At 55.8% G+C, this 27536-nt stretch overlaps 4 protein-coding genes across 5 annotated transcripts; 3 read left to right on the top strand and 1 right to left on the bottom strand.

The window, feature by feature from the left end:
- Window positions 1-1466: 1466 nt before the first annotated feature.
- On the top strand, window positions 1467-5975 carry B3GAT3 (beta-1,3-glucuronyltransferase 3). The gene is made up of 5 exons (XM_019713950.3): window positions 1467-1741; window positions 2836-3010; window positions 4216-4576; window positions 4772-5062; window positions 5475-5975. The coding sequence occupies exons 1-5, from the start codon at window positions 1660-1662 to the stop codon at window positions 5571-5573; spliced, it is 1008 nt and encodes a 335-aa protein (XP_019569509.1). The 5' UTR covers window positions 1467-1659; the 3' UTR covers window positions 5574-5975.
- A 146-nt stretch (window positions 5976-6121) lies between these two features.
- Window positions 6122-8282, bottom strand: ROM1 (retinal outer segment membrane protein 1). Its single transcript, XM_019713926.3, has 3 exons — window positions 7324-8282; window positions 6742-6988; window positions 6122-6635 (listed from the first exon to the last, which is right to left on the bottom strand). The coding sequence occupies exons 1-3, from the start codon at window positions 7911-7913 to the stop codon at window positions 6417-6419; spliced, it is 1056 nt and encodes a 351-aa protein (XP_019569485.3). The 5' UTR covers window positions 7914-8282; the 3' UTR covers window positions 6122-6416.
- A 318-nt stretch (window positions 8283-8600) lies between these two features.
- EML3 (EMAP like 3) lies at window positions 8601-17733 on the top strand. 2 transcript variants are annotated; one of them, XM_019713921.3, is made up of 22 exons: window positions 8601-8735; window positions 9557-9728; window positions 9810-10076; window positions 10170-10283; window positions 11317-11384; window positions 11553-11676; window positions 11891-12061; window positions 12250-12319; window positions 12405-12515; window positions 12762-12857; window positions 13221-13376; window positions 13526-13667; window positions 14101-14252; window positions 14332-14457; window positions 14539-14670; window positions 15118-15185; window positions 15703-15791; window positions 15863-15960; window positions 16091-16178; window positions 16702-16800; window positions 17075-17205; window positions 17295-17733. In XM_019713921.3, the coding sequence occupies exons 1-22, from the start codon at window positions 8714-8716 to the stop codon at window positions 17496-17498; spliced, it is 2700 nt and encodes an 899-aa protein (XP_019569480.1). In that variant the 5' UTR covers window positions 8601-8713; the 3' UTR covers window positions 17499-17733. The 2 variants fall into 2 exon arrangements, with proteins under 2 accessions (XP_019569480.1, XP_019569478.1); XM_019713919.3 differs by having other exon boundaries at window positions 9807-10076.
- Window positions 17734-18054: 321 nt separating this feature from the next.
- On the top strand, window positions 18055-26610 carry MTA2 (metastasis associated 1 family member 2). The gene is made up of 18 exons (XM_019713923.3): window positions 18055-18529; window positions 19228-19295; window positions 19665-19758; window positions 21353-21470; window positions 21603-21666; window positions 21850-21967; window positions 22256-22358; window positions 22546-22645; window positions 22815-23003; window positions 23108-23182; window positions 23294-23352; window positions 23528-23625; window positions 23748-23887; window positions 24161-24389; window positions 24583-24672; window positions 25105-25223; window positions 25436-25584; window positions 25796-26610. Exons 1-18 carry the CDS (start codon window positions 18502-18504, stop codon window positions 25959-25961), a joined length of 2007 nt encoding a protein of 668 aa, XP_019569482.1. The 5' UTR covers window positions 18055-18501; the 3' UTR covers window positions 25962-26610.
- Window positions 26611-27536: the final 926 nt, after the last annotated feature.

Below are 27536 nucleotides of genomic sequence, written 5' to 3'. Positions count from 1 at the left end.
GCTCTACACCTTGTCTGGAGCATTTGAGGTCTTGCTCCACAGTACGTGCTATGTCCTCAGTTTGGCTCACTCTGAAATTCTCTACAGGTTTGGTCATTGCTTACGTTGACAAGATTTTAGTAGGCTTAGTTAATAGTGCTGACCAGAGCTGATAGGGTCCCTCTTGAATAGAAACACAAATAGCTATGTAGTCAGATGTTTTCACACTAAAGGCTACTTCTCTTTAGCTCGCAGTATTTTTAAAAATTTCCCACTGTTTTAGTGACAGGAAATAGTTTTCTCCCTTTTGTAGACTGACGACAAATCTTAGAGGTTATTTTACCAGAAACTAGGTTTTTTGAAAGGTTTCAGAGAAGACGACTGCCCAGGATGACTTGTACCTAATGAGAAGTGTGGGGCAGGAAAAATAATTTTCCCTTTAACCCTAAGTTCTCTGGCTGGTCTAATAATCAAATTGACATGAGATTACTAGGAGAAAATAACCAAATTTATTACATGTACATAGGGAGTTCCTTAAGAATATGGGACCTGAGGACAGACAAATCTGGCAGTTAGGGTTTATATGCTGTTCTGGATTAAGGAGAAGGTGTCAGGGATCTGAGACTCCAAAGGGAAAGTAGGCAATTCACAGGTAGACGAGAAAGCAAGCATTTGGTAAAATTCTTGCCTGGCCACCCAGAAACAATGGAACACAGAGGAAGGTCTTGGTTAGAGTTCTCCCTGTCTGCCACACTTAGTTCTAAGGCAATCATTCCCTTCCTTTAAGCAGGTTTTCCTCTCTGAATTCCTTTAGGCAGGTAAAGGGGATGTAAAAGGCTCTTCTTGAATCATTTCTTTAAAATAACCAGCTTAAAATAATACCCCCAAAAGGCATATTTTGGGGTGGCAAAACTACGTCCCCTCAGGAGTTAGGGGATGTGTTCATGGGACTTCCTCAGCTAGGAGTATTTTCCATGGGAGATAGCGCAATGACTTGGCAACCCACCCAGCACCCGCCCCCATTGTTATCTGAGAAATTCAGGTCAGAGGAAACAGTACAGATCCTGGAGTCAGTTATCTAGAATAGATATGGAAAATTGCACAATGGCAATTATATAACTTTGTCAACCTTATCTATAAAATGGGGACAATACCATCTGTCTCATAGGATTAGAAGTTTAAGAGACAGACCTAGAGCTCAGGCCTGGCACGTGATAGGCCCTAGATTTCATTCATTCATTAAGTATTTATTGAGCAACTGTTACTGGGTGCTGTGATTGACGGATGAATGAATGAATGAATATGAGGAGGAAATCGGCACAAGGACTACAGTTCAAAGGGAAGTTCTCAAAATTGCTCCACGTGCTCCTACCCGGCTTCCGACTGCGGGCCACGCGCGTTTGACACGCCGGATATGACGTCACCCACTCCCGTGGTTCCCAGAACTGGGAGACGGGACCGGAAACTAATGGGGGGGGGCGACGTTTGCAGACTGACCGGAAGTGGACCCCGATGGGTGCCGCCAGCCGCAGCTCCTGGGAGCTGGGACCGAGAGGAGCTTGAGGAAGGCGGGGCACGGGGCGGGGCCGCTTCAGGGGCGGGGCCTGCAGGCGGGCGGGGGGCGGGGACCCTTAGCCCCTGTCGGACCCCGCCTGCCCCGGCGCCGGCGGCGGCACGGCCATGAAGCTGAAGCTGAAGAACGTGTTTCTCGCCTACTTCCTGGTGTCGATCGCCGGCCTCCTCTACGCGCTGGTGCAGCTCGGTGAGCGGAGCGGGGCGGGGGTCCGGCGGGCCAGCCCTCGGGCGCCCGCCGCCGTGCATCCCGCCCTGGGGATGAACCCCCGCGCAGACACCATTCAGCCGACTCGGCCCTCTGACAGCGCTCTGCGGCCGCCGGGCGCACTCCCCTTGCTAGAACGCACCGCGGCTTCCCGCCGCACCTCGGATGAAGCCCAGACTCCTTCCCAGAGCATGCAGGGCCCCGCATGCTCCTGCCGCCGGCTGCCTCTCCAACCCCATTTCCTAACCCTCTCGCTCGCTCTGCTCCGGCCACACTAGCTTCAAGACAGCGTCTCGAAAACCGCACGTTCATTGCTCTCTCACGCTTTTAACCTGTTTCCTCTGTCTGCGGTGCCTTCCTCCCAGCTCTTTCCCAGCTGCCTCTTTCTCATCCTTCAGCTCTCAGCTCAGATGTCACAGTCTCAGAGAGGCCTTCCCTGCCTACCTTAGCTAGAGTAACTTCTTTTTCTGGATTCTCTTTTATTCTCTATCCTATTTGCTTCCTTCATGGCCCTTATCACAATTTGTAGTTTCTTTGCTTACTTTGCTCAGTGTCTGCCTCCTCCATAAAGTGAAAGCTCCGTGAGGGCAGGGACCATATCTGCTTTGTTCCCTGAAGCATCCCCAGCACCTAAGGCAGTGCCTCCCATGAGGAGCATTCAATAAATATTTATCCAATAATGGAACCGATGAATTTAATGAGTCTTTGGTCACACAACCAAGGGAACAGATCGAACCCTGCCTCTTAGGCAGGGATTTCCAGGCAGGGTCACTGCATGATCCTCAGGTGTTTGAAGGACTGTCCTGTTTTAGGAGCTCGACTTGTTCTTTATGGCTCCAAAAGGCAAAATTAGGACCAGTAGGTAGAAAGGATGGAGGCAGATAATCAGCTCAATATCCAAATAGAAATTGTAACAGGTGGAATTTATTAAAGTTGGAGAGGGGCTGCTAATTGAGGTGGTGAGTTCCCCACAACCGAAGGTGTTTTAGAGAGGTGTTGTAAGGAGAAGATTATGGCCCTTTGGGACACTCATGTGTGCTGTGGTTCTCTGCCCCATCCCTGCTTCCTGTGACCAGGCCAGCCATGTGACTGCCTCCCTCCCCTGCGGGCAGCCGCCGAGCAGCTCCGGCAGAAGGATGTGAGGATTTCCCAGCTCCAAGCTGATCTCCGTCGCCCACCCCCTGCCCCTGCCCAGCCCCCTGAACCTGAGGCCCTGCCTACTATCTATGTCGTTACCCCCACTTACGCCAGGTATGGGCTCTGGTGCACCCAAGAGGCCTGCATGGACCAAGAGGTTGGGGTTGGTGAGGACTTTGGGGAGGCACTGGGTCACGGGATGCCGCTCAAACTAGGGCATGCCAAGTGACAGGATAAATGAACCGCATCTTTACTCAAAGATTTGTGGGAAAATGGTTACTTTCTAGTGAAACAAACGGGGGTACTATGAAGTAGAATATCCCTGAGACATTTTAAGAGCAAACAATAAAGTTTCAAAAAAATTTGGAACCGGCCAATGAGTTCCCTCTCTCTCCTTAGGGATCCTTTGGTGAGAAAGTTTGGGAACTCCTGACTAAATTGAAGTAGAAAAGGGCTTGGCCCTAGTCATCCCAGGGTCTAGAAATAGTTACACTAGCTATAATTTACAGTGTGTTTACTCTTACTAGGTGCTGTACTTTACTTAAAAAAAAAATTAAAATGTAGTCTTATTATTGATACAAACTAACTGGGGAAGGTGGTTTTGGAAATGCAGCCAAAGGGCCTGCTAACAGCTCCCTGAAATCAGATGACTGAGCCATCCAAAAGGAGGCAGCTCAAGACCCCGTCCCCCTCCACACACACACACACACACACACCACCAAGCCTGTGCAGGCAGGCCAATCTGAAGGATGAAGAGGGCTAGAAGACACTGGGCCACCCCTTCCTAGTAGTCCTTTGTCTAAACTCAGGTAAATCCTCCTCCCCTGAGAGGAATAGAGTCAAGGGGCTCCTCTAAAGTCCTCTACCTGGAAACCCAAGCACAGGAGGAAGAGAACCTGGTCCTCGGGGTTTTTTTAGAAAGTCGTTATCTTATTTAACCTTTAAAACAACATTGCTGTTATTTCCATTTTACCGCCAAGGAAACTGAGCCTTGGGGAGAGTGAACCATTTCCCCCAGATGTCTTACCTAATAAGTTACAAATGTGGCATTCAAACCCAGATCTGATTCCAAAGTCTGCGCTTCACTTTTAGTCTCCCACAGCCCTGGGGCTGAGGTGGGTAACAGATGTGGACTACAGGAACAGGGCAGGTGGGTGTCAGTGTGAAGATGACAGGCAAGAAGGGGAGTTGGAGTATTGGTTGGGGAAAAGCCGTGGGGGATGCTGTAAGTGGCCCTAGAAGGAGAAGCTATGTCTACTGGCTGGAGAATGGACAGATGGTGCCTACCCCTCTTGCTCCTGCTGCATCTTACCCCACAGGTTGGTGCAGAAGGCAGAATTGGTGCGGCTGTCCCAGACCCTGAGCCTGGTGCCCCGGCTGCATTGGCTGCTGGTGGAAGATGCTGAGGGCCCCACCCCCTTGGTCTCGGGGCTGCTGGCTGCCTCTGGCCTCCTCTTCACACATCTGGCGGTTCTCACCCCCAAGGCCCAGCGGCTTCGGGAGGGTGAGCCAGGCTGGGTTCGACCCCGTGGTGTAGAGCAGCGGAACAGGGCCCTGGACTGGCTCCGGAATGGAGGGGGTGCCGTGGGAGGACAGAAGGACCCACCCACCCCAGGAACCAGGGGAGTTGTGTACTTTGCTGATGATGACAACACCTACAGCCGGGAACTCTTTGAGGAGGTGAGCACTGGGATGGGGTTGGGAAGGAGACCCAGTGGGGCCAGCTTCTTCTGTTGCCTTGGTTACCAGTGTTGCTCTAAGCTGTTGGGTGAGGAGGGAGGAGCAGTGGGGTAGAGGGACCCAAGTGGTTCTTCCTGCTTCTCCCTTTCCCCTGGGCCACCCCCTGTCTGTTTCTTGTCTCCTGACCTCTGTTAGATGCGCTGGACCCGCGGTGTCTCAGTGTGGCCCGTAGGGCTGGTGGGCGGCCTGCGATTCGAGGGCCCTCGGGTACAGGATGGCCGGGTTGTGGGCTTCCACACGGCGTGGGAGCCCAACCGGCCCTTTCCAATGGATATGGCGGGATTCGCGGTTGCCCTGCCCTTGCTGTTGGCTAAGCCCAGTGCGCAGTTTGACGGAACTGCTCCCCGGGGCCACCTGGAGAGCAGTCTCTTGAGCCACCTCGTGGATCCCAAGGACCTGGAGCCACGGGCTGCCAACTGCACTCGGGTAAGGGGACGGAGGTGGGTCACATAGCTCTGGGGTGGACAGGTGATAGGAGAAGTGGAGTGAGGCCCTGGGGAGGAGGATCAAAGGATGGATGGGTGTTTAAACCAGGAGGAACCCTGCAGAACTCAGATGCAACCTTGCTTACTCTACTGAAGGGGAAGCTGGGAGCCAGGGAAGAAAAGTGGTCTTCTGCTGCACCACTGTCTCCCAGAGTCCTAGGCACCCGTGTGGCATGGAGAGCGTAAGGGATAAGGCCCCATTTTACAGTCACTGAGGCCTCCCCTGGCCCTGCCCTTCACTTTACAGCCAACACTCTGTATACAGAGAGAGTTGGAGAATCTGGTCTACACAGAGGGTTCCAGAAGTCTGGCTACAGCTGGGCCCGACTCTAATGGTAGCTCTCCCGGGACAGGTTCTGGTGTGGCACACGCGGACAGAGAAACCCAAGATGAAGCAGGAGGAGCAGCTACAGCGGCAGGGCCGAGGCTCAGATCCAGCCATAGAGGTGTGACGGATGCCCCACCCCGACTACAACTCATCAGGCACAGACCTGTGGGACTGGGCCCCTGGCCTGCCCAGGATGCGGTTTTCCAAGTCCTGACTCCTCAGAGCCAGGGGCGGCCCCTCTGCCCCTTCAGCCCCAGGGCGTGGCCCAGCTGCTTTTCCCCTCCCCCAGCCTGCCATGTGGCACTGCCCGTAGGCTGTGGGGGACAAGCGGCCCTTGTATTGAGCCAGGTCGGCCCTGTTTGGGGCGGAGCAGGACAGACAGACTAAGGAGGGAGGGTGGCTGAGTAACTGGGTAACTTATTGGGGCTGGGCATGCACTGGGGGGCTGGGGAAGCTGGGCTGGACCCTCCCCACCTGAGCATGCTGCCCCCCTCCTACCTCCAGAATAAAAAATTTCAACCTGGAAGGACTCTGATTTCCTTCATTTCCAAGTCTGGTTGTTGCATTTTGATCCTTGCCAGATCCAAAACCTTGGAGTCCTAGCTTCTCTCTTAGACAGAAATCAGTTTTCTCTCAGGGCCCCCACCCCCCTTGAAGAGACAAATCAGTGGCTTCAGTCCAAAAGCTTTATTGAGTCTGCACCAGAAGCAGTCTCCAGTCCTTCCTGTATCACTTTCCCATCACCCTGTTTTTTTCTGTTCCTGGGTGGTTCTGGTCACAAGGGCTAGGACCTAGGACCCCTGTTTTTTTTCTCGTGCCCAGTCCAGCTCACTGACTATCCTTAACCCCTATAATCCCAGGGACCTCCCCGCTTCCCTACCACGTGAGGCGTTGGTAAGTTGTGAGGTTTCCAGTCTTGTCCGCTGCCCCCCACCCCACCGTCCTCCCCACCCCAAGCTCCAGGCCACTAGGCTTCAGGTAGACCCTCCTTAGGAGGTGCCTCTTCTGGAGGGCCCTCCTCAGGTGCTGGCCTGTGGTCAACCCCTCCCTGTAGCCATGCTGTCTTCAGCATGTCTCTCAGCCCACCAGGTAAGAGATAGCCCTGGGTCTCTCCTTCCCCATCGATGACTCCTCCAAGCCCCTCCAGCGCAGTTTGCAGGTACCGCAGGCCCAGGAGCACCAGAGTCTGTGGGGGAAATCAAGGGGAAAGAGGTCAGTGAGGTTCCAGGGGCCCCAGGGTTGGCGGCAGTGAGGAGGCCCAGATGGAGGGAGGCTTCGCTTTGCTGACTCACCTGCAGCAGGATGGTGACAACCAGCATGCTGCCCAGTGTGCTTGCCAACTCCTGCAGGTGCCCCAGCAGCACCCCATGGCATCCTTGGGCCCAGAGGTTTAGGTTGGGCTGCCGGGGATCGAAGAGGAGGTGGGCATGAGGGTCTGAGAGCCGGCTTTGCAGGCAAGGCCTGGGTGAGTGGGGGTTGCAGCAGGAGAAAGGGACCCCATCAATCAGATATAGGCCTTCCACATTGCTCTGGATCCGGCTGCAAAGGGAGGGGCAGGGGTGTTAGGGTGTCTGGAGATAGAGGCCTGATAAGAGTAAGACAGTTTACTGATTGGTTTACTATGTGTCAGGCGTGTATAATCCATCTGTCTTCACAGCACCTCTGTAAGATAAGTGCTATTGTTATCTCCATTCTATAGATGAGGAAATGGGCCCAGAGCAGTTTGGTGACGGGCCCTGGGTCACATAGGTAACTAATGGCAGAGCTGGTAACCCATTCTCTCAATCACTATGCTCCATTTATTGCCTGTCTGGCTGAGGTGGGGTTTCAAGGGAGGAGGAAGAGGAGGAGGAGGAGAGAAGCAAGTCACTCACTCAATCACGTCCTGGTCACCCGGATCCAGGTAACGGCTGCTGACCCACTGGATCCCAAACCAATCCTTGTACCCATGGCGTCCGCAGCAGTGGTGCCTCAGCTGCAGCTCATCCAACAGTTGTTTGGCGTGACAGTGTCCAGGCACCTCTGTGTCTTTGTAGTGAGACATGGCAGCCCCCAGGCCCTCCTCCAGCCCAGTATCCAGACTTCCAGGTACAGCCAGGGCTAGCCCCAGGGCGAGGACCAGGAGCCCTCCACCTCCAGCAGTGCCGGCCACCAGCAGTGGGCCCAGGACCCTTCGCCAGGGAGGGTACTGAGCTGCATCTAAACTGGCCCTGCTGGCTCCTGCACCCACCAGACCTGTGCCCAGAGCCACCGCCCCCACTGCCAGGGCAACCTGGGGCAGGGCAGTGAACTGGCAGGAGGGAGCCAAGAAAGTGCCAAGGTGCCACAGCTGGACCAGGAGATGCCCGCTCCAGAGGAGGGTGAGGCTACTGGCCACCGCCAGTAGCCATGAGAGGAGCCAGAGCCCCTGAGCCAGACGGATGCGGGGCTGAAGGGGCAGCGCCAGGGGCAGCACAAGAGCCATCTACCATCTCTGCTCACGAGAGAGCAGAGCTATAAGGGGAGGGTTGGCCGGGGCAGGACGCCGAGTCAGCCCCGCCAGGCTTGAGCTGGGCTAATGCCACCCTGACCCCAATACCCTGGGAATCCTCCCACCCTCAGCCTTAATAACCGGCCACCCTGTCACTTACCCGCCCCAATTCAGGATGCCTTGGCCTTGCCCCTTAGGAAAAGCCCCGCCCCGGGCCCCTCCCGGAAGAGGGAAGGAGTTGGTCGGCTCTGCCCCGAGGGGCTAGGGGCTGGAGGGCGGAGACCTCAGGGCCCCGCTGTTTCTGGCGTCCCCTGGGAGTCCGGGGGCGGGGATCCGGGAAGGGCCTGGAGGGCTGAGGCACGGCGGGGGCCAAGGGGTCATCGGGTTGGCCCCGCCCCGTATTGAGCGGAGAGGCCCGGACAGGGAGGGGTTACCAGGCTGCCCGGCCCCCCCCCTCGTCCCGCCCCCCCTCCCGCGCTTCCTGGCGGCTCCGCGTCCGGCGCCTGTTTGTGCAGCGGCTCTGGGGCCCCGGACCGCCCCACCACCCCACCCCCGGGAGCCAAGAGCTGCCCCGGGAGAACCAGAGACCCCGGTGGGCCCCGGAGCCTGCGTCCTCCGCTCCCACAGCGCCCCCTCCAGGCCCTTTCCCCGAGTCCGACAGCGCCCCCGGGGGGCGGCACGGCACCCTTGCGCCCGCGCCCCGGGGTGCTTCCCCTTCCCGTCTCCCTGGCCATGGCTCCCACGGCTTAGACGCCTCCTCCGTCGCCGCCGCTCGGAGCAAACCGGGGCGCCAGATGGACGGGGCCGGGGGGCCCGGTGAGTACGGGGCAGGGCGGGCGGCGTGCCCCTTCCCGCAGCGCTCGGCCCGTAGGTCAAGCGCTGCCAATGCCCGACGGCCGTCTGTTGGCGTCCCCGCGTGCTCCTCGGCCCCAGGGGCTCTGAGCATCCTCCACTGTTCTCAGGTCGTTCCTACTGTCCTCCTACTGTCATTTCGGACATCCCCAGTGTCATCCTACCCCCGATGTTACTCGGGGCCCCTCGATGTTTCCCTGCCCCCTACGTTACTCTGGGCCCCTTCTGCTGGTATTTCGGATCTTTTTACTTCTGACCCCCACTGTTACCCGGAGACCTTCACTACGACTGCCTCTACTGATGCCCTTTCCTGTCATTCTAGATTTCTTCACCTGGTCCTCTGAGTCCTCATAATGACTGTACTCTTGTGTCCCCCTTCTCTGCTGGTACCAACTTCTCAGTTTCTCTGCCTTCCCTGCAGCTCTGGGGCGGGGGGCGGGGGGGACCCCTGTGGTCCCTCACCAGGACTGCGCCTCCCGCTGTGGTTCCCACGTTCCTGGGCAGTACTCCATATTTCCCCTCTGGTACTGCATGGTACACCCTGTCTTTGCGGAGGCTGGGATGGCAGCAGGAAGGGAGCTTTGCCAGCTTCCTCGCTTCCCCTGCCAGAAGGAGGCCCTTGATCCTCTACCACCCGTCTCCTCCCCTCTGGGCGAGCCTCCAAGCCTGGTGCTGCTCGCAGGGGGCAGTCCTATTGGCATATGCGAAGCTGGGGGGAGACAGAAGCCCCTCAACCATTTCCCCAGGTGGTGGTACATTCTGAGTGTTTCTTGTCCCTTTCCCAGGCAAGGGCCCTGCTCACGAGGCCCTGCAGTCCCTGAGTCAGCGGCTTCAGGTGCAGGAAAAGGAGATGGAGCTGGTAAAGGCCGCCCTCGCAGAAGCCCTTCGCCTGCTGCGGTTGCAGGCACCCCCCACCTCCCTGCAGGACTCTGGCATGCCAGCTCCTAGATGGGACAGGTATGCATGTTGTCACGCCCTCATCTTCATCCTTCCTGAGGCCTCTAGGGGCATCAGGTTGATTCACTGTCTCCCCAGCAGCCCTGCAGCCCCTCCAGGACTTCCACACACATGCACCCTCTCCTTGGTGAGCCGAGGCACCCAGACAGAGACAGAGGTGGAAATGGAGCCATCCCCTGGACCCCCTGGCCTGAGCAACGGGCCCCCAGACCCGCAGGGGGGCAGTGAAGAGCCTAGTGGGACCCAGTCTGAAGGAGGGGGCAGCAGCAGCAGTGGCACTGGCTCCCCTGGGGGCACTGGCTCCCCAGGGATCCTCAGGCTTGTGCATCCCCCCCAGCGCGCTGACACGTGAGTGTCCTGTGGCACGGGCTGGGAGCGGTGGAGGACTTGGGAGCATGATTAGAGGGAATGACCTCCACCTGCTCCTTATGCTCCTATCAGGGCACGGAGAAATTCTTCCTCCTCCTCATCCCCCTCAGAGAGGCCTCGACAGAAACTCTCCCGGAAGGCAGCTTCCTCGGCCAACCTGTTATTGCGGTCAGGGAGCACAGAGAGGTGGGCGAGGCTCCCCCAACCTGCCCCACCCCAGGCTCAGGCTCTTGACTTTCCTCATCCCTCACTCGCTTCCCTGGGCGGGGTGGGGGGACCTCGTCGCCCAACAGGAAGAAAGGAACAAGCACTCCTGGGGCGCCTGCTGTGTACCCGGCACTGTGCTAAACCCTCGACCTCCTCCATCTCATTCAGTCCCCACGACATCCTTGGGGGGTAGGTGGTCTCATGCTGTTCACTGTCCAGGTGAGGAAGCAGGCTCAGAGAGGGTAAGTTGTTTGCCTGGGGTGACACAGCTAGAGCCAGGATTTGAACCCAACTCTTCCTGACTCCAGTTCCCCTACCTTTTCCACCATATCATAACATACCTCCCAAGATTCCAGAGACTTTTCCAAAAGCTCTCATGATTTCCTGGGTGACTGACTGTCCTAAGAATGTCAGCACAACCCCTCCCCCCCACCCCCAATTTACCAGGCTTTATTTCTCGAGAGCAAGGGGACATCCTAGCGGTTGAGCATAGTTGTGTCAGAGTGTGCCCAGGTCCCAGGACACCTGAGCATTCATTCTAGCCCTATCCTTGGTCTCTCTTTTATTCTCCGAAGAGATATTATCACATTATTATCTAATGACAGTGATCTCTGGAATTGTTCTGTCACTTTTCTCTTGAGAGATAAGGACTTTCTTACCTTCAGGATCCCTGAAAGTCAGGGCTGGTGTACATTCCAGGTTCACTTTGGTCCCATTTTGTAGATGGGGAAATGAAAAAGTCCATAGCCAGGGCCCAGGTGGTCTGGAGGAAACGGCTTCTCCCTGTCGTCCCGCACTGCCTTTTACAAGCTTTATGGCCATGTGCCGCGTGCCCAGCCCCTTTAGTCTCAATCTTCTCATTTCTTAAATGGAGCTAAATGCCCAGAATGCAAACTAAAGCCTGCAGAGGGACTGTGGTCTCTGGAGTAACCTCTTTTCTGTGTCCTGCCGCTCCCCAGTTATATCTTGGGACCCGACCCTAATCCCTATGCTTTTTTTCTCTTCCCAACAGCCGTTGGGGGAAAGACCCGCTCTCCAGCCCTGGGGGTCCTGGATCTCGGAGGAGCAATTACAATTTGGGTAAGTACAGAAGCATCTGAAACAATTTGGATGACAGAGTTAGGGTTTGGGCTACAGCCCCAGGAGTTACTTTGGGGTACCTGTGAGGTGCGGTGGGTAGAGTTCTGCTCTGGCTTTTTTGGAGGGAGGCTTCAGGGTGGTGGTTGACACCCCCCCTTTTCTCTGTAGAAGGCATCTCAGTGAAGATGTTCCTTCGCGGCCGCCCAATTACAATGTACATCCCATCTGGCATCCGCAGCCTTGAGGAGCTGCCCAGCGGCCCACCCCCGGAGACCCTCAGCCTTGACTGGGTGTATCCTGCCCCCTCCAGGCCTATGGGAACCATCTTTCCCATCTTGGGAACTCCCCCTCCCCTTTATGGTTTGCTCCTGGGTCTGCGGGGACAGGGAGACCTGAATCCTCCCCTACCATCCTCTGCCAATGGCACTGCCAGCCAAAAGCTCTGCCCTGCTCCCCTCTTCTTGCCCTTGATATGACCCTTTCCTTGACTGTGACCCCCATTCCAGTTACGGGTACAGGGGCCGGGACTCCCGCTCTAATCTGTTTGTGCTGCGTTCTGGGGAGGTAGTCTACTTCATTGCCTGTGTGGTAGTGCTGTACCGGCCCGGGGGAGGCCCAGGGGGTCCTGGAGGTGGCGGCCAGAGACATTACCGGGGGCACACGGACTGCGTTCGATGGTGAGGGGCCTGGGGCCTGGGAGTGGGCAGCTCTAGGCAAGGGGCTGGGGGCTTGGCAGGAAGAGGGCCTGGGTGGGTGTGGAGGAGCAGAGAGAGGAGCTGCCTTGCTGCTCTGCAGGCGTAGAAAAGGTGTCCTGGGTGGTCTGGAGACTGAACCCCTTCCCTAGAGTGTGCTCTCCTCCACTTAGCCTGGCCGTTCACCCTGATGGTGTTCGTGTAGCCTCAGGACAGACGGCTGGAGTGGATAAGGATGGAAAGGTAAGGCCAAAATCAAACCCAGGCGGACAGGGTGAAATTCCAGCCCAGCTTCCCTTTGTGCCCCTGACCCCTTCTCCCACTCCAGCCTCTGCAGCCCGTGGTTCATGTCTGGGACTCAGAGACGCTGCTGAAGCTGCAGGAGATTGGACTGGGGGCCTTTGAGCGGGGTGTGGGGGCCCTGGCCTTTTCAGTTGCGGTAAGCTGGCCCCAAAGCCTCTAGACCCCCATCTTCCTTGTCTGAGAAGCCCCTTCTTGCACTTCATTAGGAAGCTTCAGAAGTTCTGGCCTTCCTGATCCGTGCCCAGCCGGTTCTCCTGAGAAAGGGACTTGTGTCCACTTCTCCTGCCTTCCCAACCTCTGATGGCGCCCCTTGCCTAATGACCTTGAATCCCTAGACCTCTAGGCCACACTCAGCTCTTGCGATATGTGTCCCCATCCTTAGGATCAGGGTGCTTTTCTCTGTGTGGTGGATGATTCAAATGAACACATGCTGTCTGTGTGGGACTGCAGCCGGGGCACCAAGCTGGCTGAGATTAAGGTGAGGCGTCCAGGAGGCCTGCAGGGCACCAAGGGTGGAGAGGTGGGAGTGCTGGGATGCAGAGAGTGCAGACTTAGCCACACATTTACTTCCTTTCTGGCTGGGTCACCTGGGACCAGCCTCCCAGCTTCTCCGAGGCTGAAATGGGGATTACGGAAGTTCTGACCTCACAGGAGGCAATGTGTGAGGCCCTGGGGTGACTCATCAGGAGGGACTGTGGGTAGTGCTCTTAGGGGACGAGGGTCTGGAAGGAAGGGGTTTCTGGACTTCTGTAGACCAGCTGTCAGGATGCAAATGAAGAGGGTCAAGTAGAGTGAGGGTGCTCAGGGCTTGGGGTGGCTGAATCTAGTATCTTCCCTTCAGAGCACAAATGACTCCGTCCTGGCTGTTGGCTTCAGCCCTCGTGACAGCAGCTGCATTGTCACCAGCGGGAAATCCCATGTCCACTTCTGGAACTGGAGTGGTGGAGCAGGGGTTCCTGGGAACGGGGCCCTCACCCGGAAACAGGGTGTCTTTGGGGTGAGGTGTGGATGTGTGCAGGGTGGTCAGGGAGGGGAGAGTGGAGATGGAAGTATTGGTCTGAGGACCCTAATGTTACCCAACTCCCAACTGTCCTGTGACATTTGGTTTTTGCTCTTCCCTCTGCTCTCTGCTTGCTTCTCGCCTAGAAATACAAGAAACCCAAGTTTATCCCTTGCTTTGTGTTCCTCCCTGATGGAGACATTCTCACTGGGGACTCAGAGGGGAACATTCTCACCTGGGGGCGGAGCCTCTCAGATTGCAAGACCCCAGGCAGGGGTGGGGCCAAAGGTATGTGGCTGTGGGTGGCAACTGGGAAGTCTAGTACCCCAGAGGGTCTGTGGGAACAGAGGGTTGCCCATTTTTTTTGCTGTGAGTTGATAGTTCTCTGTGGACCCCAGTAGGGCCCTCTGGGGGGCCAGTCTAGAGGGGTAGGGAGCAGCATGGCAAGGGGTAAAGGGCTGAGGTTTTGGTGTTGGCCAGATCCTGTGTTCAAATCCCAGTGTTGCCACTAGTTGTCTGGCCTTTAGGAAGTTATCTCACTTCTTTGAGTCTCAGTTGTCCAGTCTGTAAACTGGGGAGAATAATAACCAGGGATCAGAGATGGTATTCAGTAGGCACTCAGATGCTGGCAGTTATTACTTTATTATGACAGACTAGACTGCTCCCGTTCCCCACTTCCCTGCACCCCAAGAGCCTAACCCACCCAGGACTTTGCCAACAGAGACCTACGGGATTGTGGCCCAGGCCCATGCTCACGAAGGTTCCATTTTCGCCCTGTGTCTCCGGCGGGATGGGACCGTGCTGAGTGGTGGTGGGCGGGACCGCCGGCTGGTACAGTGGGGGCCTGGGTTGGTGGCCCTCCAGGAGACTGAGGTGAGGGCTGGACTGGGTTGAGGGAGGGAGGGGGACGGCGAAGGGCCAGTGGGCCCCTGACTTTCTGCCACCACTCTAGATTCCTGAACACTTTGGGGCTGTGCGGGCCATTGCTGAGGGGCTGGGCTCTGAGCTGCTGGTGGGAACCACGAAGAATGCATTGCTGAGGGGAGATCTGGCCCAGGGATTCTCCCCTGTGATCCAGGTTGGGGGGCCAAGGGCTTAGGGAGGAGGCGGGAAGAGCTGTTGGGGCGGGGCAAAGGTGACAGCATATGCTCTGCTGCAGGGCCACACGGACGAGCTCTGGGGACTGTGCACACATCCCTTCCAGAACCGCTTCCTCACTTGTGGCCATGACCGGCAGCTCTGCCTGTGGGATGGGGAGGGCCACGCGCTGGCCTGGAGTATTGACCTCAAGGTAGAGCCCTGTGTCCCTGGACCCCCAGTGCCACATCCACCATGACTCCTGTGGCCACCACTCTTTCCTCAATATCCCCTTTCATTCTGCTGCCCAGGGGCAGCCAGTGTATACTGATATATGGCTGTACGCTACTAAAATGTTCATTCTTCCATGCCGATGCCTCCAATGCCCCCCAACGCCCCAGACTTTCCCTTGATCCAGCAACTGATGGTTAATCTTCAGCCTAGCTGGGGGCCTCAGTTCTGGCTGTTAAATGTTCGAGTATCACCCGCCGTTTAGGCTCCAGTGACACCCTGCCTCCACCCCAGGTCTACTGTCCCTGTCCTCCTGTCTCCTCCTTGGGAGGAGGAGGCTTTGACCCTATCAAGACACCGATCAAGGTGTCTGTCTTGGTTCCCTCACTAGAAAGGCATCTTCTTGAATTCACCTTCTCTCCTCTCTCAGGAGACTGGTCTCTGTGCTGACTTCCACCCCAGTGGGGCAGTTGTGGCTGTAGGACTGAACACTGGGAGGTGAGAGGGAGTCAGGACTCCTGGGAGGGGAAAGCAGGAGTTATGGGAAGGGTTTCTGGTAATGGGAGGGGGTGTGAAGGAGACTTATCACTAACTGCTCAGGAGCCCCAACTGCACCGTCCTGTTCCTCACTGCTTCTCCCTGCAACCTGGGCCCCCCTGCTCCCCTGTGTCAACTGTCATCACACCTTCCCCAACCACTCTTCCCTCCAAGCTGGGGAGTGGAGGAGGTGGCAGCTCAGGATAGACAAGGGCGTGGGATGGGTGTGGGGAGACTAACACAGGGAAGTGACAGGTTTACGGACTCCATAAGGCTCTTGTAGTCCAGCCCTATATTCCTTCTCAGAAACCCTTCAGCTTTTACCTGCCCTTTAGCCTCTTCTCACTTCCCAGCATATCAATGCAGTGGTTACCTCTTTGTCTACCTCATAGCCTTTCTGGGGGGGTGTCTGAGTCTCTCCAACTTGCCAGCCCCCATGCTGCCCAGGACACCTGCTTCCCGCTCCCCTCCCTTCCAGGTGGTTGGTTTTGGACACAGAGACCAGAGAGATCGTGTCTGACTTCACTGATGGCAATGAGCAGCTCTCAGTGGTTCGGTACAGCCCAGGTGGGAGCCATCCCCACCCCGGACCCAGACCGCTCCCTGGCCCTTTCCTGTCTGAGTGACTGTCTTTGTAGATGGGTTGTACCTGGCCATCGGTTCCCATGACAACATGATCTACATCTATAGCGTTTCCAGTGATGGTGCCAAGTCCAGCCGCTTTGGCCGCTGTGTGGTGAGGAAACTGGGGTGGAGGGTGGGACATTGCCATAGCAAGTAAACTCCTCAAAGGGTCCAGTGCATTAAGGGAGGTCTGGGGATGAGAAACGGGAGCTCCATTTTTAGCCTCTTAACCTTTGCTCCAGGGTCACTCCAGCTTTATCACTCACCTTGACTGGTCCAAGGATGGGAACTTCATCATGTCCAATTCTGGGGACTATGAGATCCTTTACTGTGAGTGGCAATAGAGTGGGCATGGGGAGAAGGTAATTGGGGTGGGTTCTATTTGTGTGTGTGTGTGTGTTCCTCCTGGTTGGGAGGGGATCAACCAGGGAGCTCCAGGCAGAGGAGCTTTTAGATGGGGAGGTGGACATGGGGTTGGAGTCAGAATTTTACATATAGGAAAAATTTTGTGATTTGAAAAAAAGCCACACACACTGTTTTACACCATGTTTTTCTTGTTCCCACAAGGATTTGAGGGAGTTGAAAAATGCACTGAGAAAAGACTGTTTTGGAAAAGTTTCTCAGGGCAGGTGTGGAGGGATTGCCTTATCTAGGGAGGAATAACTGATGAGAAGCTGTTAGGAGAACTTCAACAAGAACTCAGGAAGCAAACGGGGCTGGGTTTTGCCTGGGCTAAGGTGACTAGATCACATGCCACTGCCTCAAGCCAGTCTTTCCAATCTGGCCTTCACCGCATGGCATCTTCCCCACTGAGGGCAGGGTGAGGGCTGAGCTCGGTGGGCTCCGTCTCCAGGGGATGTGGCTGGAGGCTGCAAGCTGCTGAGGAATCGCTATGAGAGCCGAGATCGGGAGTGGGCCACCTACACCTGCGTGCTGGGCTTCCATGTTTATGGTGAGCAGGGACGCAGGGTTGTGGAACCCTGCAGGAGGGATGGGGGGGCAGGTGGAGCCTGCCCCGGGCTCGGAATGCTGGGCGTGTGTGGAGGGGTGGGCATCATGATACTGGCAGATCCAGTCCAGGAGGCCCCTCGGGCCCTCCCTCGGGAAGGATTGCCAGGAACGCGGCCGGTGGGTGGCCGCTGCTGCCAGAGCGCCAGAAACGGTACAGCTCTGGGCTGTGGGTGGAGGCGGGGAGGAGGCCGGGCTGAGGCCAGCCACTGTGCTAGGCGTGTGGCCGGACGGCTCGGATGGCACCGACATCAACTCCCTGTGCCGCTCCCACAACGAGCGCGTGGTGGCTGTGGCAGACGACTTCTGCAAAGTGCACCTCTTCCAGTACCCGTGCGCGCGCGCCAAGGTGAGGCCTCCCGGAGCCTCCGGGGCTGGACGGGCGAGCAGGGCCCGGGGCTGCGCAGCTCCCGGAACTCGACCTTTCCCCCAACCCAGGCGCCAAGCCTTGTGTACGGCGGCCACGGCAGCCACGTGACCAGCGTTCGATTCACTCACGACGACTCGCACCTCATCTCGCTGGGTGGCAAAGACGCCAGCATCTTTCAGTGGCGAGTGCTGGGTGCCGGGGGCGCGGGGCCGGCGCTTGTTACGCCCTCTCGAACCCCCTCCCTGTCCCCCGCCTCCTCTCTGGACGTCTGATCGCTGCCAGACCGGGCCCACCAGTCCCGCGGCGTTGCCCCGCCCCACCCGACACCCCTGGACCAGGAGCCGACCCTTTCTTCGACTTGGAGACATTCCCGATCGCGCATTTCTCTGGAGGGGGACAACGGCACCCCTGCACACACTGTATAGACCCGCTGGCTGAGCCGGGCTGCCCCAGCCTGGACCCTGATTCCCGCAGCCTGCTGAGGGGCAATAAACCAAAAGCAAAGTCGCCTCCCAGTCCTTTTGTGGGGCGAGGCTGGGCGCCTCCGGGGCCCTGTGGGGGTGGGGATTAAGGAAAAGAGAAGCGCGGAAAGGGTAAGGGTGCGTAGACCATTCATGCAAATGACAGGCAAAGCCACTTGCAAATAACCCCGCGAAGTGCAGGCATGCGAGTCTTTCGGGGCCGCAGGAGGAGCGGCGTGGCTCCCGCGAGGAAAGAGTTAAGCCCAACTCCTCTCGGCGTCGGAGGAGGGGCGGAGCTGCAACGGAAATAACCGAGCGCGGGGCCCCGGTTGGCCGGAGGGAGCCGAACTGCTTCCGGAAGTGGCCGATCTGTGGGGTCTCGCTCTCCGACCTGAGTCGAGCGCCGGGCCTTGTTCTCCCGATCGACCGAAGGTGTTCCGGAAGGAGGCGAGCCCCGAGGCGGGCAGGGTCAGCCTTCCCCGCGGCCCGCAGAGCCCGAAGTGTGGGGCTCTGCGAGGGCGGGAGACTCCGGAGCCTGGCTCTGGGCCGGCGGGAGCCGAGCTCGTTCCGGAAGAAGCCGAGCGCACCGGCGCCGGCCTCGGCGTCCCCGGTGTGAGGCAGTAGCAGCGGCGGCGACAGCGCTGACCGAGATGAACCGCGACGGCTGAGGCAGCGGAGGTGCCGGCTGCGCGGGCTTGACCGAGACTTCCGCGAAGCGCCAGCCCCACGCTCCGGGCTTCGTCTCGAACCGAGCCCTACCCCCCCGAGCCTCCCGGACCCCTTTGTGCGGCCGGAGGCGGCGGCGGGAACGGCCATGGCGGCCAACATGTACCGGGTGGGAGGTGAGTACTGGGCGCGGGGGCTGCGGGGCCCTGGGCGAGAGAGCCTCGGCCCCCGGCGGCGTGGTTCCGAGAGTGGACCGGAACCGGAACCGGGGGCACGGGGAGCGAGGGTGCGGGGACGGCGACGCGACCCGGCGCCGAGGCTCGCGGAGCGGCTGCGGGCAGCCCCGACGGCACTCTCAGGGTTGTGTGTGGGGTCCCCCGGGCCGGGGAGCGGGGCTTGGGAAAGTGGTTCCAAAGGAGCTGACAGGCAGGCAAGGGGCGCGAAGGGCCCGGGCGACCGCTTTGCCACTTGCGGGGGAGCCACCGGGAGGTTTCCTCTTCCCAGGCGTTATTGTGCGCCTCGGTTCACAAAGGTGGGGGCCTTGCGCTAGAGTGAACAATAATTGCTCCCTTCGCTGAGCCTAGGGTGCAACCCCATCGCCGAGTTGGTACTTCAGGGGAACCCCCTGCTTCTTGTTTCTTCCTTAAGGCTCACTTTTGAATGAAGGATCTGATTTGAGAACTAGGTGGCCAGGTGTAGGGGGCATCCCTTATTTTCTCTTAGTCTCTCCACTTCCACATTTCAGCGTCCTCTCTACCTGGACCCTTACCTACTTTTGGCCCTCCCAGGCCTGCTTTGGTCTCCTCCCATCCTAGTACTTTGGCTGTCCCGTCTTCTCCTGATTTTTTCGGTTCTTCCTCACCCCCTCCTACAGATTACGTCTATTTTGAGAACTCCTCCAGCAATCCTTACCTGGTTAGACGGATTGAGGAGCTCAACAAGGTGAGTGGGACAGAATCCACCCTCCAACCCCCCTTCCCCAAAGTGAACTCTGTTTTCTTAGGTCTCTAACTTCAGGTGGAAGGGGAGGGGGGGAGAGAAACCTATCCTAAGTACCTATTCATATTCATTCATTCATTTATTCATTCAATGTATTCAGGAAAGGCTGGCTATTAGAGCTTAGTGGGAACGTTAGTGTTCTAGCTCTTGTGGGCTAAAGAAAGAGGTTTGGACGTCTGTCCTTAAGTGTAAGTCTCATTCCTAATTTCTGGGTGTTTTCTACATCCCTTAGAAACTTATTGTTGTTAGTCTCTTCTTTGTGCATTTTTATTTTCAAATGACCGGTTTTCACTGCCATTTCCCCCCCCTTAGACTGCAAATGGAAATGTGGAGGCAAAGGTTGTGTGCCTTTTCCGGCGAAGGGATATTTCTGGTAGCCTCAACAGCCTGGCCGATAGTAATGCCAGTGAGTGTCTTTGTACCCCCACCCTCCCCTCCGCTCCCCTTCCTCCCCTTCCCTATGATCTGAGGCCTGGGCATGTCCCTGCAGGTGTTTCTCCTGGGTGCATGCCCAAGGTAGGGGTGTGAGTTTGGGGGTGGGAAATGCCTGTTCTGTGGAGGGAGGCCTGTTTTTAACCGTTGGATGGAAGCAGCGTGAAGAGACCATGATAAGGAGAGCCTGAACATGGCTTGTGTGTAAGTGTGTATAGGTGAATGGTGTGGGTAAAGAGATGATAGTATTTAAATAGGGCATGAGGAGGAGCTTTAGAGAAGCAGGACCATTGGGGACAGTTCTGGGTATGTTGGGACAATGGGTCATGGCCGAAGGTCAAGGTGAAGAAGCTGAAGCTGTACTTAGAAGCCTGCATAGCAGGGAAGCTTATTTTGTGCTCACCAGGTGGTGAGACTACATTGAAGGGACAGAATAGGACGTGAGGAAAGTTTTCTTGCCCTTCTTCCTCTTTCTCACCGCTCCTGTTTTCTCCTCTAGTCCATTTTATGTCTTTCTCTTTTCCTGTTGCCCTGTCTTCCTTCTCTGTATGCTTTCATGTTCTTTCAAAAAATATACCTCCTTCAGTTTTCTTTAGTGTCCTTTTCCTTTCCTGCTTTGAGTTTCCCCTTCTTCTTCTTCCTCCTTCCTAAATTATTTTCCTTCTTCCAGGCTGTTTTGGGCATGAAGGGGTTAAGGAGGAGCCGGGCCTACCAAGTTCTCTGGCCCTTTGGGGTTTCCAGGCCCATCTGGCAGGGGCTGACCTTGGCCTTGTCCAATCAGAAGGGGTGTGGGGGGGTGTGGGAGGTGTGGTCCCCCTCCTCTTAGCACAAGGTTTCCGGAGCGCACAGGCGAGGGGTGGAGCCTGCTGCCCCCCCCCCCCCCCCCCAGGTTGGGAACAATGCACCAATGAGCCTGGGCCTGTGGCTGTTTTGCCCCTTCCCACTTTAGTTGGTGCCCAGCCAGGTTAACCCTTTCCACCAAGGTTTCAGGGCAAGTTAACACTTACTTGGGGAGGAACGTATTGGCACTGGCTTGAGAGGTGCTGTCCTTGAAAGCCCCACAAACTATTATTAGCCAAGTAGAAAGTGAGGGATAGTTAGGGTTGCCGGTGATGTTTAAGAGCAAAGAGTCTCCTGAACTCTGAAAAGAGGAACTGTTAACACAACTTCATGTGGTGTGTTTTTCATCTTACTGAGTTTCTGGATCTCAGGCTGGTTTAGCAAGAAAGAGACAAGTGTGATATTCTTGCTGGGCCTGGTGTGGGCAGATTTGTGCTTAATGAATGGTGTCTGAGCATTGGCACCTGGGTTTGGGACGGATTTCTGTGGCATTCTTCATTATCTCAGCAGCTCTTCCTCAGAGCATTAGTGCTGGAGAATTGGGAGCATCTCTGATGGGGCAGAGGGCCAAGCGTGAAAGCTGAGGGGGTGAGGGTATGGAAGGCAGATGCCTGGGGGGTGTGGGAGAAACAGCTGAGACAGGAAGTATTCTCCTTGGGCTAGAGTGTCTGAGGTGGCTTCTTTCTGGATTAGTTTCTGACTTGGTTTCTTCCTCCGGCATCTCTCAGGGGAGTTTGAGGAGGAATCAAAGCAGCCAGGGGTGTCGGAGCAGCAGCGACATCAGCTGAAGCACCGGGAGCTTTTCCTTTCTCGGCAGTTTGAGTCGTTACCAGCCACCCACATACGGTATGGGACAAGTGGGGCCGCTGTGGCCAGCAGGCCCTTATTTAGAAGATGGATAGGAGGGGTAGTGTACTGGGGATGCTGTGGAGAGGGCATGAGGAGCTCACCCAGGGTCTTCTGATCCCTCTCCTGTAGGGGAAAATGCAGTGTGACCCTCTTGAATGAGACTGATATCTTGAGCCAGTACCTGGAAAAGGAGGTGAGCAAGAGGTGTTGGGAGAAAAGGGAGGGGACTGGGCATTGCCCCCAAAGGCGAGAGGAAAGGAGGAGTGCGATGAGGTACAGGTTGACAGACTGCCTGTCTTGGGAACTCGGGGTGTACCCCACTGCCCATGCCTGTGAGGACTGCTGCCCTGCTTACCTCCTCTCTTCCCATCTCCAGGACTGCTTTTTTTACTCCCTGGTGTTTGACCCTGTACAGAAGACACTTCTAGCTGATCAGGGGGAGATCCGAGTTGGTTGCAAATACCAAGCTGAGATCCCAGACCGCCTGGCAGACGGTAAGCAATGGCACAGGCCGTGTGGCTCCTGGGTTATGTGACATCATAGTCTCTGTGAGTCGTGTGCGCTGGCGTCGTGCAGTGCAGTCTGCGTGGCTCTATGCTGTGACCCTGACAAAATGAGACCTCAGGAACCTGGAAGGGGCGAGTGGGCACAGTTGGGAAGAGAAGCCTGAGAGTTGAGGTGGCTGATAGAATCCACTCAGGAGACGAGGACCCAGGTGCTGTTGCGAACGTCAAGACACCTGTTCTTCTCCTTTCCCTCTCCCCATGATGCCATCGCCCCAGGAGAATCTGATAACCGGAACCAGCAGAAGATGGAGATGAAAGTCTGGGATCCAGACAACCCTCTCACAGACCGGCAGATTGATCAGTTTCTCGTGGTGGCCCGGTGAGGGGTGGGTGGTTGGGGAAGATGGGCTGGGGGAGGTGTGGACATAGTTCTGAGTCCTGTTCTTAGAGGTGGGCATTATTTTTTTGTTGTTGGCATGGGTGTTTTCCTTTTTTCTCATCTGGCTTATTCCCTCAGCCCACTTGCGCTTTCCTCTTGCCTTCCTGACTTTTAACTTTTCTCCTAGAGCGGTGGGGACCTTTGCAAGAGCCCTAGATTGTAGCAGTTCCATTCGGCAGCCAAGCCTGCACATGAGTGCAGCCGCTGCCTCCCGAGATATCACCCTGGTGAGCAGAAGTTGGTGGGTAATTGGGCAGGCTGGGCTTTGTGGGGATCTGCAGGGCCTGGGGACAGGAGAGGAGGGTGTGTCTGAGCAAGTGGGTGCATTTAGAAAGTAAAAGCAGGGGAGCATGCTGAGGGTTTCAGGTCATCAGCAGTTTCCCACTTTCCCTGTAGTTTCACGCAATGGATACATTACAAAGAAATGGGTATGACCTGGCGAAGGCCATGTCAACGCTGGTGCCCCAGGGGGGGCCAGTGCTGTGTCGGGATGAGATGGAGGAATGGTCTGCCTCGGAGGCCATGCTGTTTGAGGAGGCCCTGGAGAAGTACGGGAAGGATTTCAATGATATTCGCCAGGACTTTGTAAGTGAATGGGGCTAGGAGGAGAAATGGAAGAGATGACAGGTGGGGGAACCAGGACCTGGGGCCAGACGCTAGCTCATCCTTCTACCCTCTGTCCCCCTCAGCTACCCTGGAAGTCACTTGCGAGCATAGTCCAGTTTTATTACATGTGGAAAACCACAGACCGCTATATTCAGCAGGTATGGTTTGGGCTGGGGAGACTGGACCAGAGGCCGCCTACTCACCTCTGCCTTTGAAGTTGATGCATCCTCCTGCTAAGATGCTCTGATCCTTCTCTTTCTTTCCTGCAGAAGAGATTGAAAGCTGCTGAAGCAGACAGCAAACTGAAACAGGTCTACATCCCCACCTAGTAAGTGTGATGGGTAGGGGAGCCTGGCATGTTTTCCTTTTCTTTCTCCAACCTGTGCTTTTTCCTCAGTGATTAGAGATGGGCAGGAGACAGGGTCAAATTATTATAGAGAGGAGTGGAAATGGATTCTTTCTCCTGAATTCTTTCCTTTTCTTCTCCTTCCTGCCCCTCTCAGCACCAAACCAAATCCTAACCAGATCATCTCTGTGGGCTCAAAACCTGGCATGAATGGGGCTGGATTCCAGAAGGGCCTGACTTGCGAGAGCTGCCACAGTGAGTTCCAGGGAGGGACAGCGATGTTGGGGGTGGTGAGAAGTCTGCTCTGGTCTGTGAACCTGAGGGGCTCAAATGGTATGTTTCCCCCTGACCTTGCATTCCTCTCGGTGCCCTGATAGCCACACAGTCTGCCCAGTGGTACGCCTGGGGCCCACCCAACATGCAGTGCCGCCTCTGTGCTTCCTGTTGGATCTACTGGAAGAAGTACGGGGGATTGAAGACCCCAACCCAGCTTGAGGGGGCTGCTCGGGGCACAACAGTAAGGACTGATGGGGGCAGGAAGGGGAGAGCAGTATTGACCATATTGACTGTGAGCTTTAGGTAAAGACCTGAACACCCAACTGCATGTATTGTGATAGTTTGGTGTGTGTGTGTGTGTGTGTGTGGGGGGGTATTGGATTGTGGTTTGGGAGTCAGGTAGGTAGGGATGGCAGTAAAGAGATCAGTCGGGAAAATTGCCCTCTGCAGAGAATGGAAGAAAGAAGGGAGCCTCAGTGTCCATCTGTTCCTCCCTTTTCCCGTGTCCTTCCAGGAGCCACACTCAAGGGGTCATTTGTCCAGACCTGAAGCCCAAAGTCTCTCCCCCTATACAACCAGCGCCAACCGGGCCAAGCTGCTGGCTAAGAACAGGCAAACATTCCTGCTCCAGACCACGAAGCTGACCCGTCTTGCCAGACGCATGTGTAGGGACCTGTTACAGCCGAGGAGGGCTGCCCGACGACCCTATGCCCCTATCAATGCCAATGCCATCAAGGCAGAGTGTAAGCTCAGGAGTGCTGGGGCCAGTGGCAGGGTCGGGGTTGGACTGGCGAGAGACCAGCGTTCCCTCTGGATGTTTAACACAGTAGGGATAGTAGGCCACAGGGCTTTGTTAAGAAATTAGACATGGCTCCTGGCCCCAGAAGAGGCCTGAACAGTGAAGCCCCTTGAAGAGCTTTCATCTTTGTTCTCCAGGCTCCATTCGACTTCCTAAGGCTGCCAAGACTCCACTGAAGATTCACCCTCTGGTGCGGCTGCCCCTGGCAACTATCGTCAAAGATCTGGGTATGGGATGGGGACCCAGTTAGGGTGCTATCAGTCTCTCAGTCCTTTTAGGATCAAAATCTCTCCCCTGCTTTTTTCTTTTCCATTCAGCCCTAAGAGAGTTAGCCTAACAAATGGTACTTTTGTAGGTTAATAATGTTTTCTCAGAAGCTATCCAGTATGACAATACTAATTTGACAAGATCACACTCCTGTGTGGTTTTTGAAATACTGTTTTAAGTTTTTGTGGATTCAAAAACTATACATGGATTTTCAACTGTGTGCTGTGTGGGGGGTCAGTACCCCTACCCCCCTGCATTGTTCAAGAGTAAACTGTATTGGTAATTGCTTGTCATTCCTCTTCCCTCATCATGAGTTTTGGGGATGCCCAGAAAAACTGCATAGAGAAAAGAAAGTGTGAAAGTTCTCTAACTTTTGCTTTTTTTCCTGGCAGTGGCCCAGGCACCTCTGAAACCAAAAACACCTCGGGGTACCAAGACACCAATCAACAGAAACCAGCTGACCCAGAACCGGGGGCTGGGGGGCATTATGGTGAAACGGGCCTATGAGACTGTGAGTTGACAGCCTGGAGTGGGCCAAGTGGAGTTGGGTGGGCTTTCATTTCTTTCTTTCTTTTTTTTTTTTTTAATTAAATTTATTGGGGTGACAATTGTTAGTAAAATTACATAGATTTCAGGTGTACAATTCTGTATTACATCATCTAGGGCTTTCATTTCTGATAGGAGTCTAAGAGTGCCATCTCGTGTTGTCCCACCCTTTTCCAGATGGCAGGGGCAGGGGTCCCCTTTTCTGCCAATGGAAGGCCTCTGGCCTCAGGGATTCGCTCAGGCTCACAGCCAGCAGCCAAGCGACAGAAACTAAACCCAGCTGATGCCCCCAATCCAGTTGTGTTTGTGGCCACAAAAGATACCAGGTAGGGAGCCCATCATGGGAGGGGCAGAGGTTGACAGCGCAGATTGGTGGGTGTGGGAAACAGGAGTATTTGAGCAAGACCAGATCCAGGAAGACTGGGTGCAGGGTGGGGATGCCAGGAAGGACTGGGCCAGAAGAACTGCTGTGTGGAACATGGGGTTTCACCCTGAGGAGCTTAGCCTGCTTCATTTCCTTCTTCTCTTCCTGGCCAGGGCCCTGCGGAAAGCTCTGACCCATCTGGAAATGCGCCGGGCTGCCCGCAGGCCCAACTTGCCCCTGAAGGTGAAGCCACCTCTGATTGCAGTGCGGCCCCCAGTCCCTCTACCTGCACCCTCACATCCTGCCAGCACTAATGAGCCCATTGTCCTGGAGGATTGAGCATCTATGGGGAAGGGAGGTGGGCTGAAAACTAGAGTGGATGCCCAGGGCACCCAGGTTCCCTTCCCTCTAAGTATCAAAGGGACTGAGGAGTGAGGGAGGGAGCAAGTGTTTGTCTTTGGAGGGGTTGGGCGCCCTCTGGTGTTACCACTTCAAGGCTTGTCCCCTTCCCATGCTTTTCTAAGCCTGGTGGTGGAAGGCCGGCTGCAGGAACTTAGCCCATTGTGGGAACCTAGCCTCTTTTGGTGGGTAGGACCCACAGTTGTCTTGGACAGTTTTAGGGGGAGGGTTTTTTAATTTTTTAAAAATTTTGCCTCCCTTTGTGAAAGGGGATGGGGGAGGGGAAGAGGAAACATCAGGTGGTGGTACCTGGTTGGGGGAGGGGGGTGTGCACTGCCATGACTGCTATGTCTTTTTTTTTTTTTTCCCTAATTGGGGGGTTCTCTTCCTGGGTGTCCTTAGGAAACTAAGGAGTTTGAGGCCCCTAAGCTGGCATCAACCGCAGCCTATGCTCGCTCTTTCCTTCCCTCCCATGTCCCCTCCGCCTTTTGTACGCCAATTCTCAGAAATAAAGATCTTTTGTCCGTTTTTTTAACCTCGGATTCTGTAATTGGTTCTTATAGTAACAAATAAAAAGCTGTTTTCTTCAGCTCCTCCTGGTTTGGCTGTTCTCTGCTATGGGTGTGTGTGTGGGAGGGGTGTCTTCGATTGGGAAAATAAAAGGACAAAGGACAATAAAGAACGTACAGATGGGGCTTGCTCTGGGAACAGCTAGCTTTATGAGATATGCAGCCTGGACATGCTGCCTGCTCCAGCAAGCTTTCTTGTGGGACCCAAACTGTTCCCCAGCTCCTGTGCTGCTGAGCACCATCTTGGCCCAGATTCACTCAAAGTAGTTGAGATGAGCTGGTTCTCTGGATGGCACGCCTCCATAGCAGGTGTGTGTGTGAGTGTGTGTGTGTGTGTGTGTGTGTGTGTATAGATGCTTCTTCCTCTATTTCCCAACTCTTAACGCCCCTCTCCTTTTACTCAAGGAATTCTGGGAGTTGGTGGAGGCCAGGACAAGACATAGCCCCGCTTATCTTACCACCTAACTTTGGTGTATTTGCACAGAGTGCTGCTTCATGATCCCCAAGGCCAGCCTCAGCAACTGCTTTAATATCAAGGCCCTCTCTAGCACTGTTCCTGCCTGTTTATGTTTGGGAGACAGATTAGACACCTGAGCTGGGCCCAATAGAAGCATCGTAGGAGACAGAACAAGTCTATTATGTGCTCCTTGGACACTTCCTTTAGAGATGGGGAACAGCCTCAGCAGTTGCGACTTGCTCAAGGTTACAGACCTTGAGAAGTCTGCCTCAGATCCACGGCTCTTTCCAGAATCCATGGCTGTGAGCTGATAACCACAGCAAAAGCTGCTTAGCCCATCTGACAGTCCTCTCTGTCTCATGGTACCTGTTCCTAGGGCCTCCCCAGCTCCCTTACTCTCCCTATCATGAGCTTACACCTGTACTGTCGCGATGAACTGACCACTATACCAGTCTGGGGGAAAGCAGCACTTTCCCTTCCAGTGTCTTT

Source organism: Rhinolophus sinicus, chromosome 14, assembly GCF_057876585.1.
Source record: "Rhinolophus sinicus isolate RSI-liver-muscle chromosome 14, RSI-T2T, whole genome shotgun sequence".
Lineage (NCBI taxonomy): Eukaryota > Metazoa > Chordata > Mammalia > Chiroptera > Rhinolophidae > Rhinolophus > Rhinolophus sinicus.
This window is presented reverse-complemented; position numbering and strand designations above follow the sequence as displayed.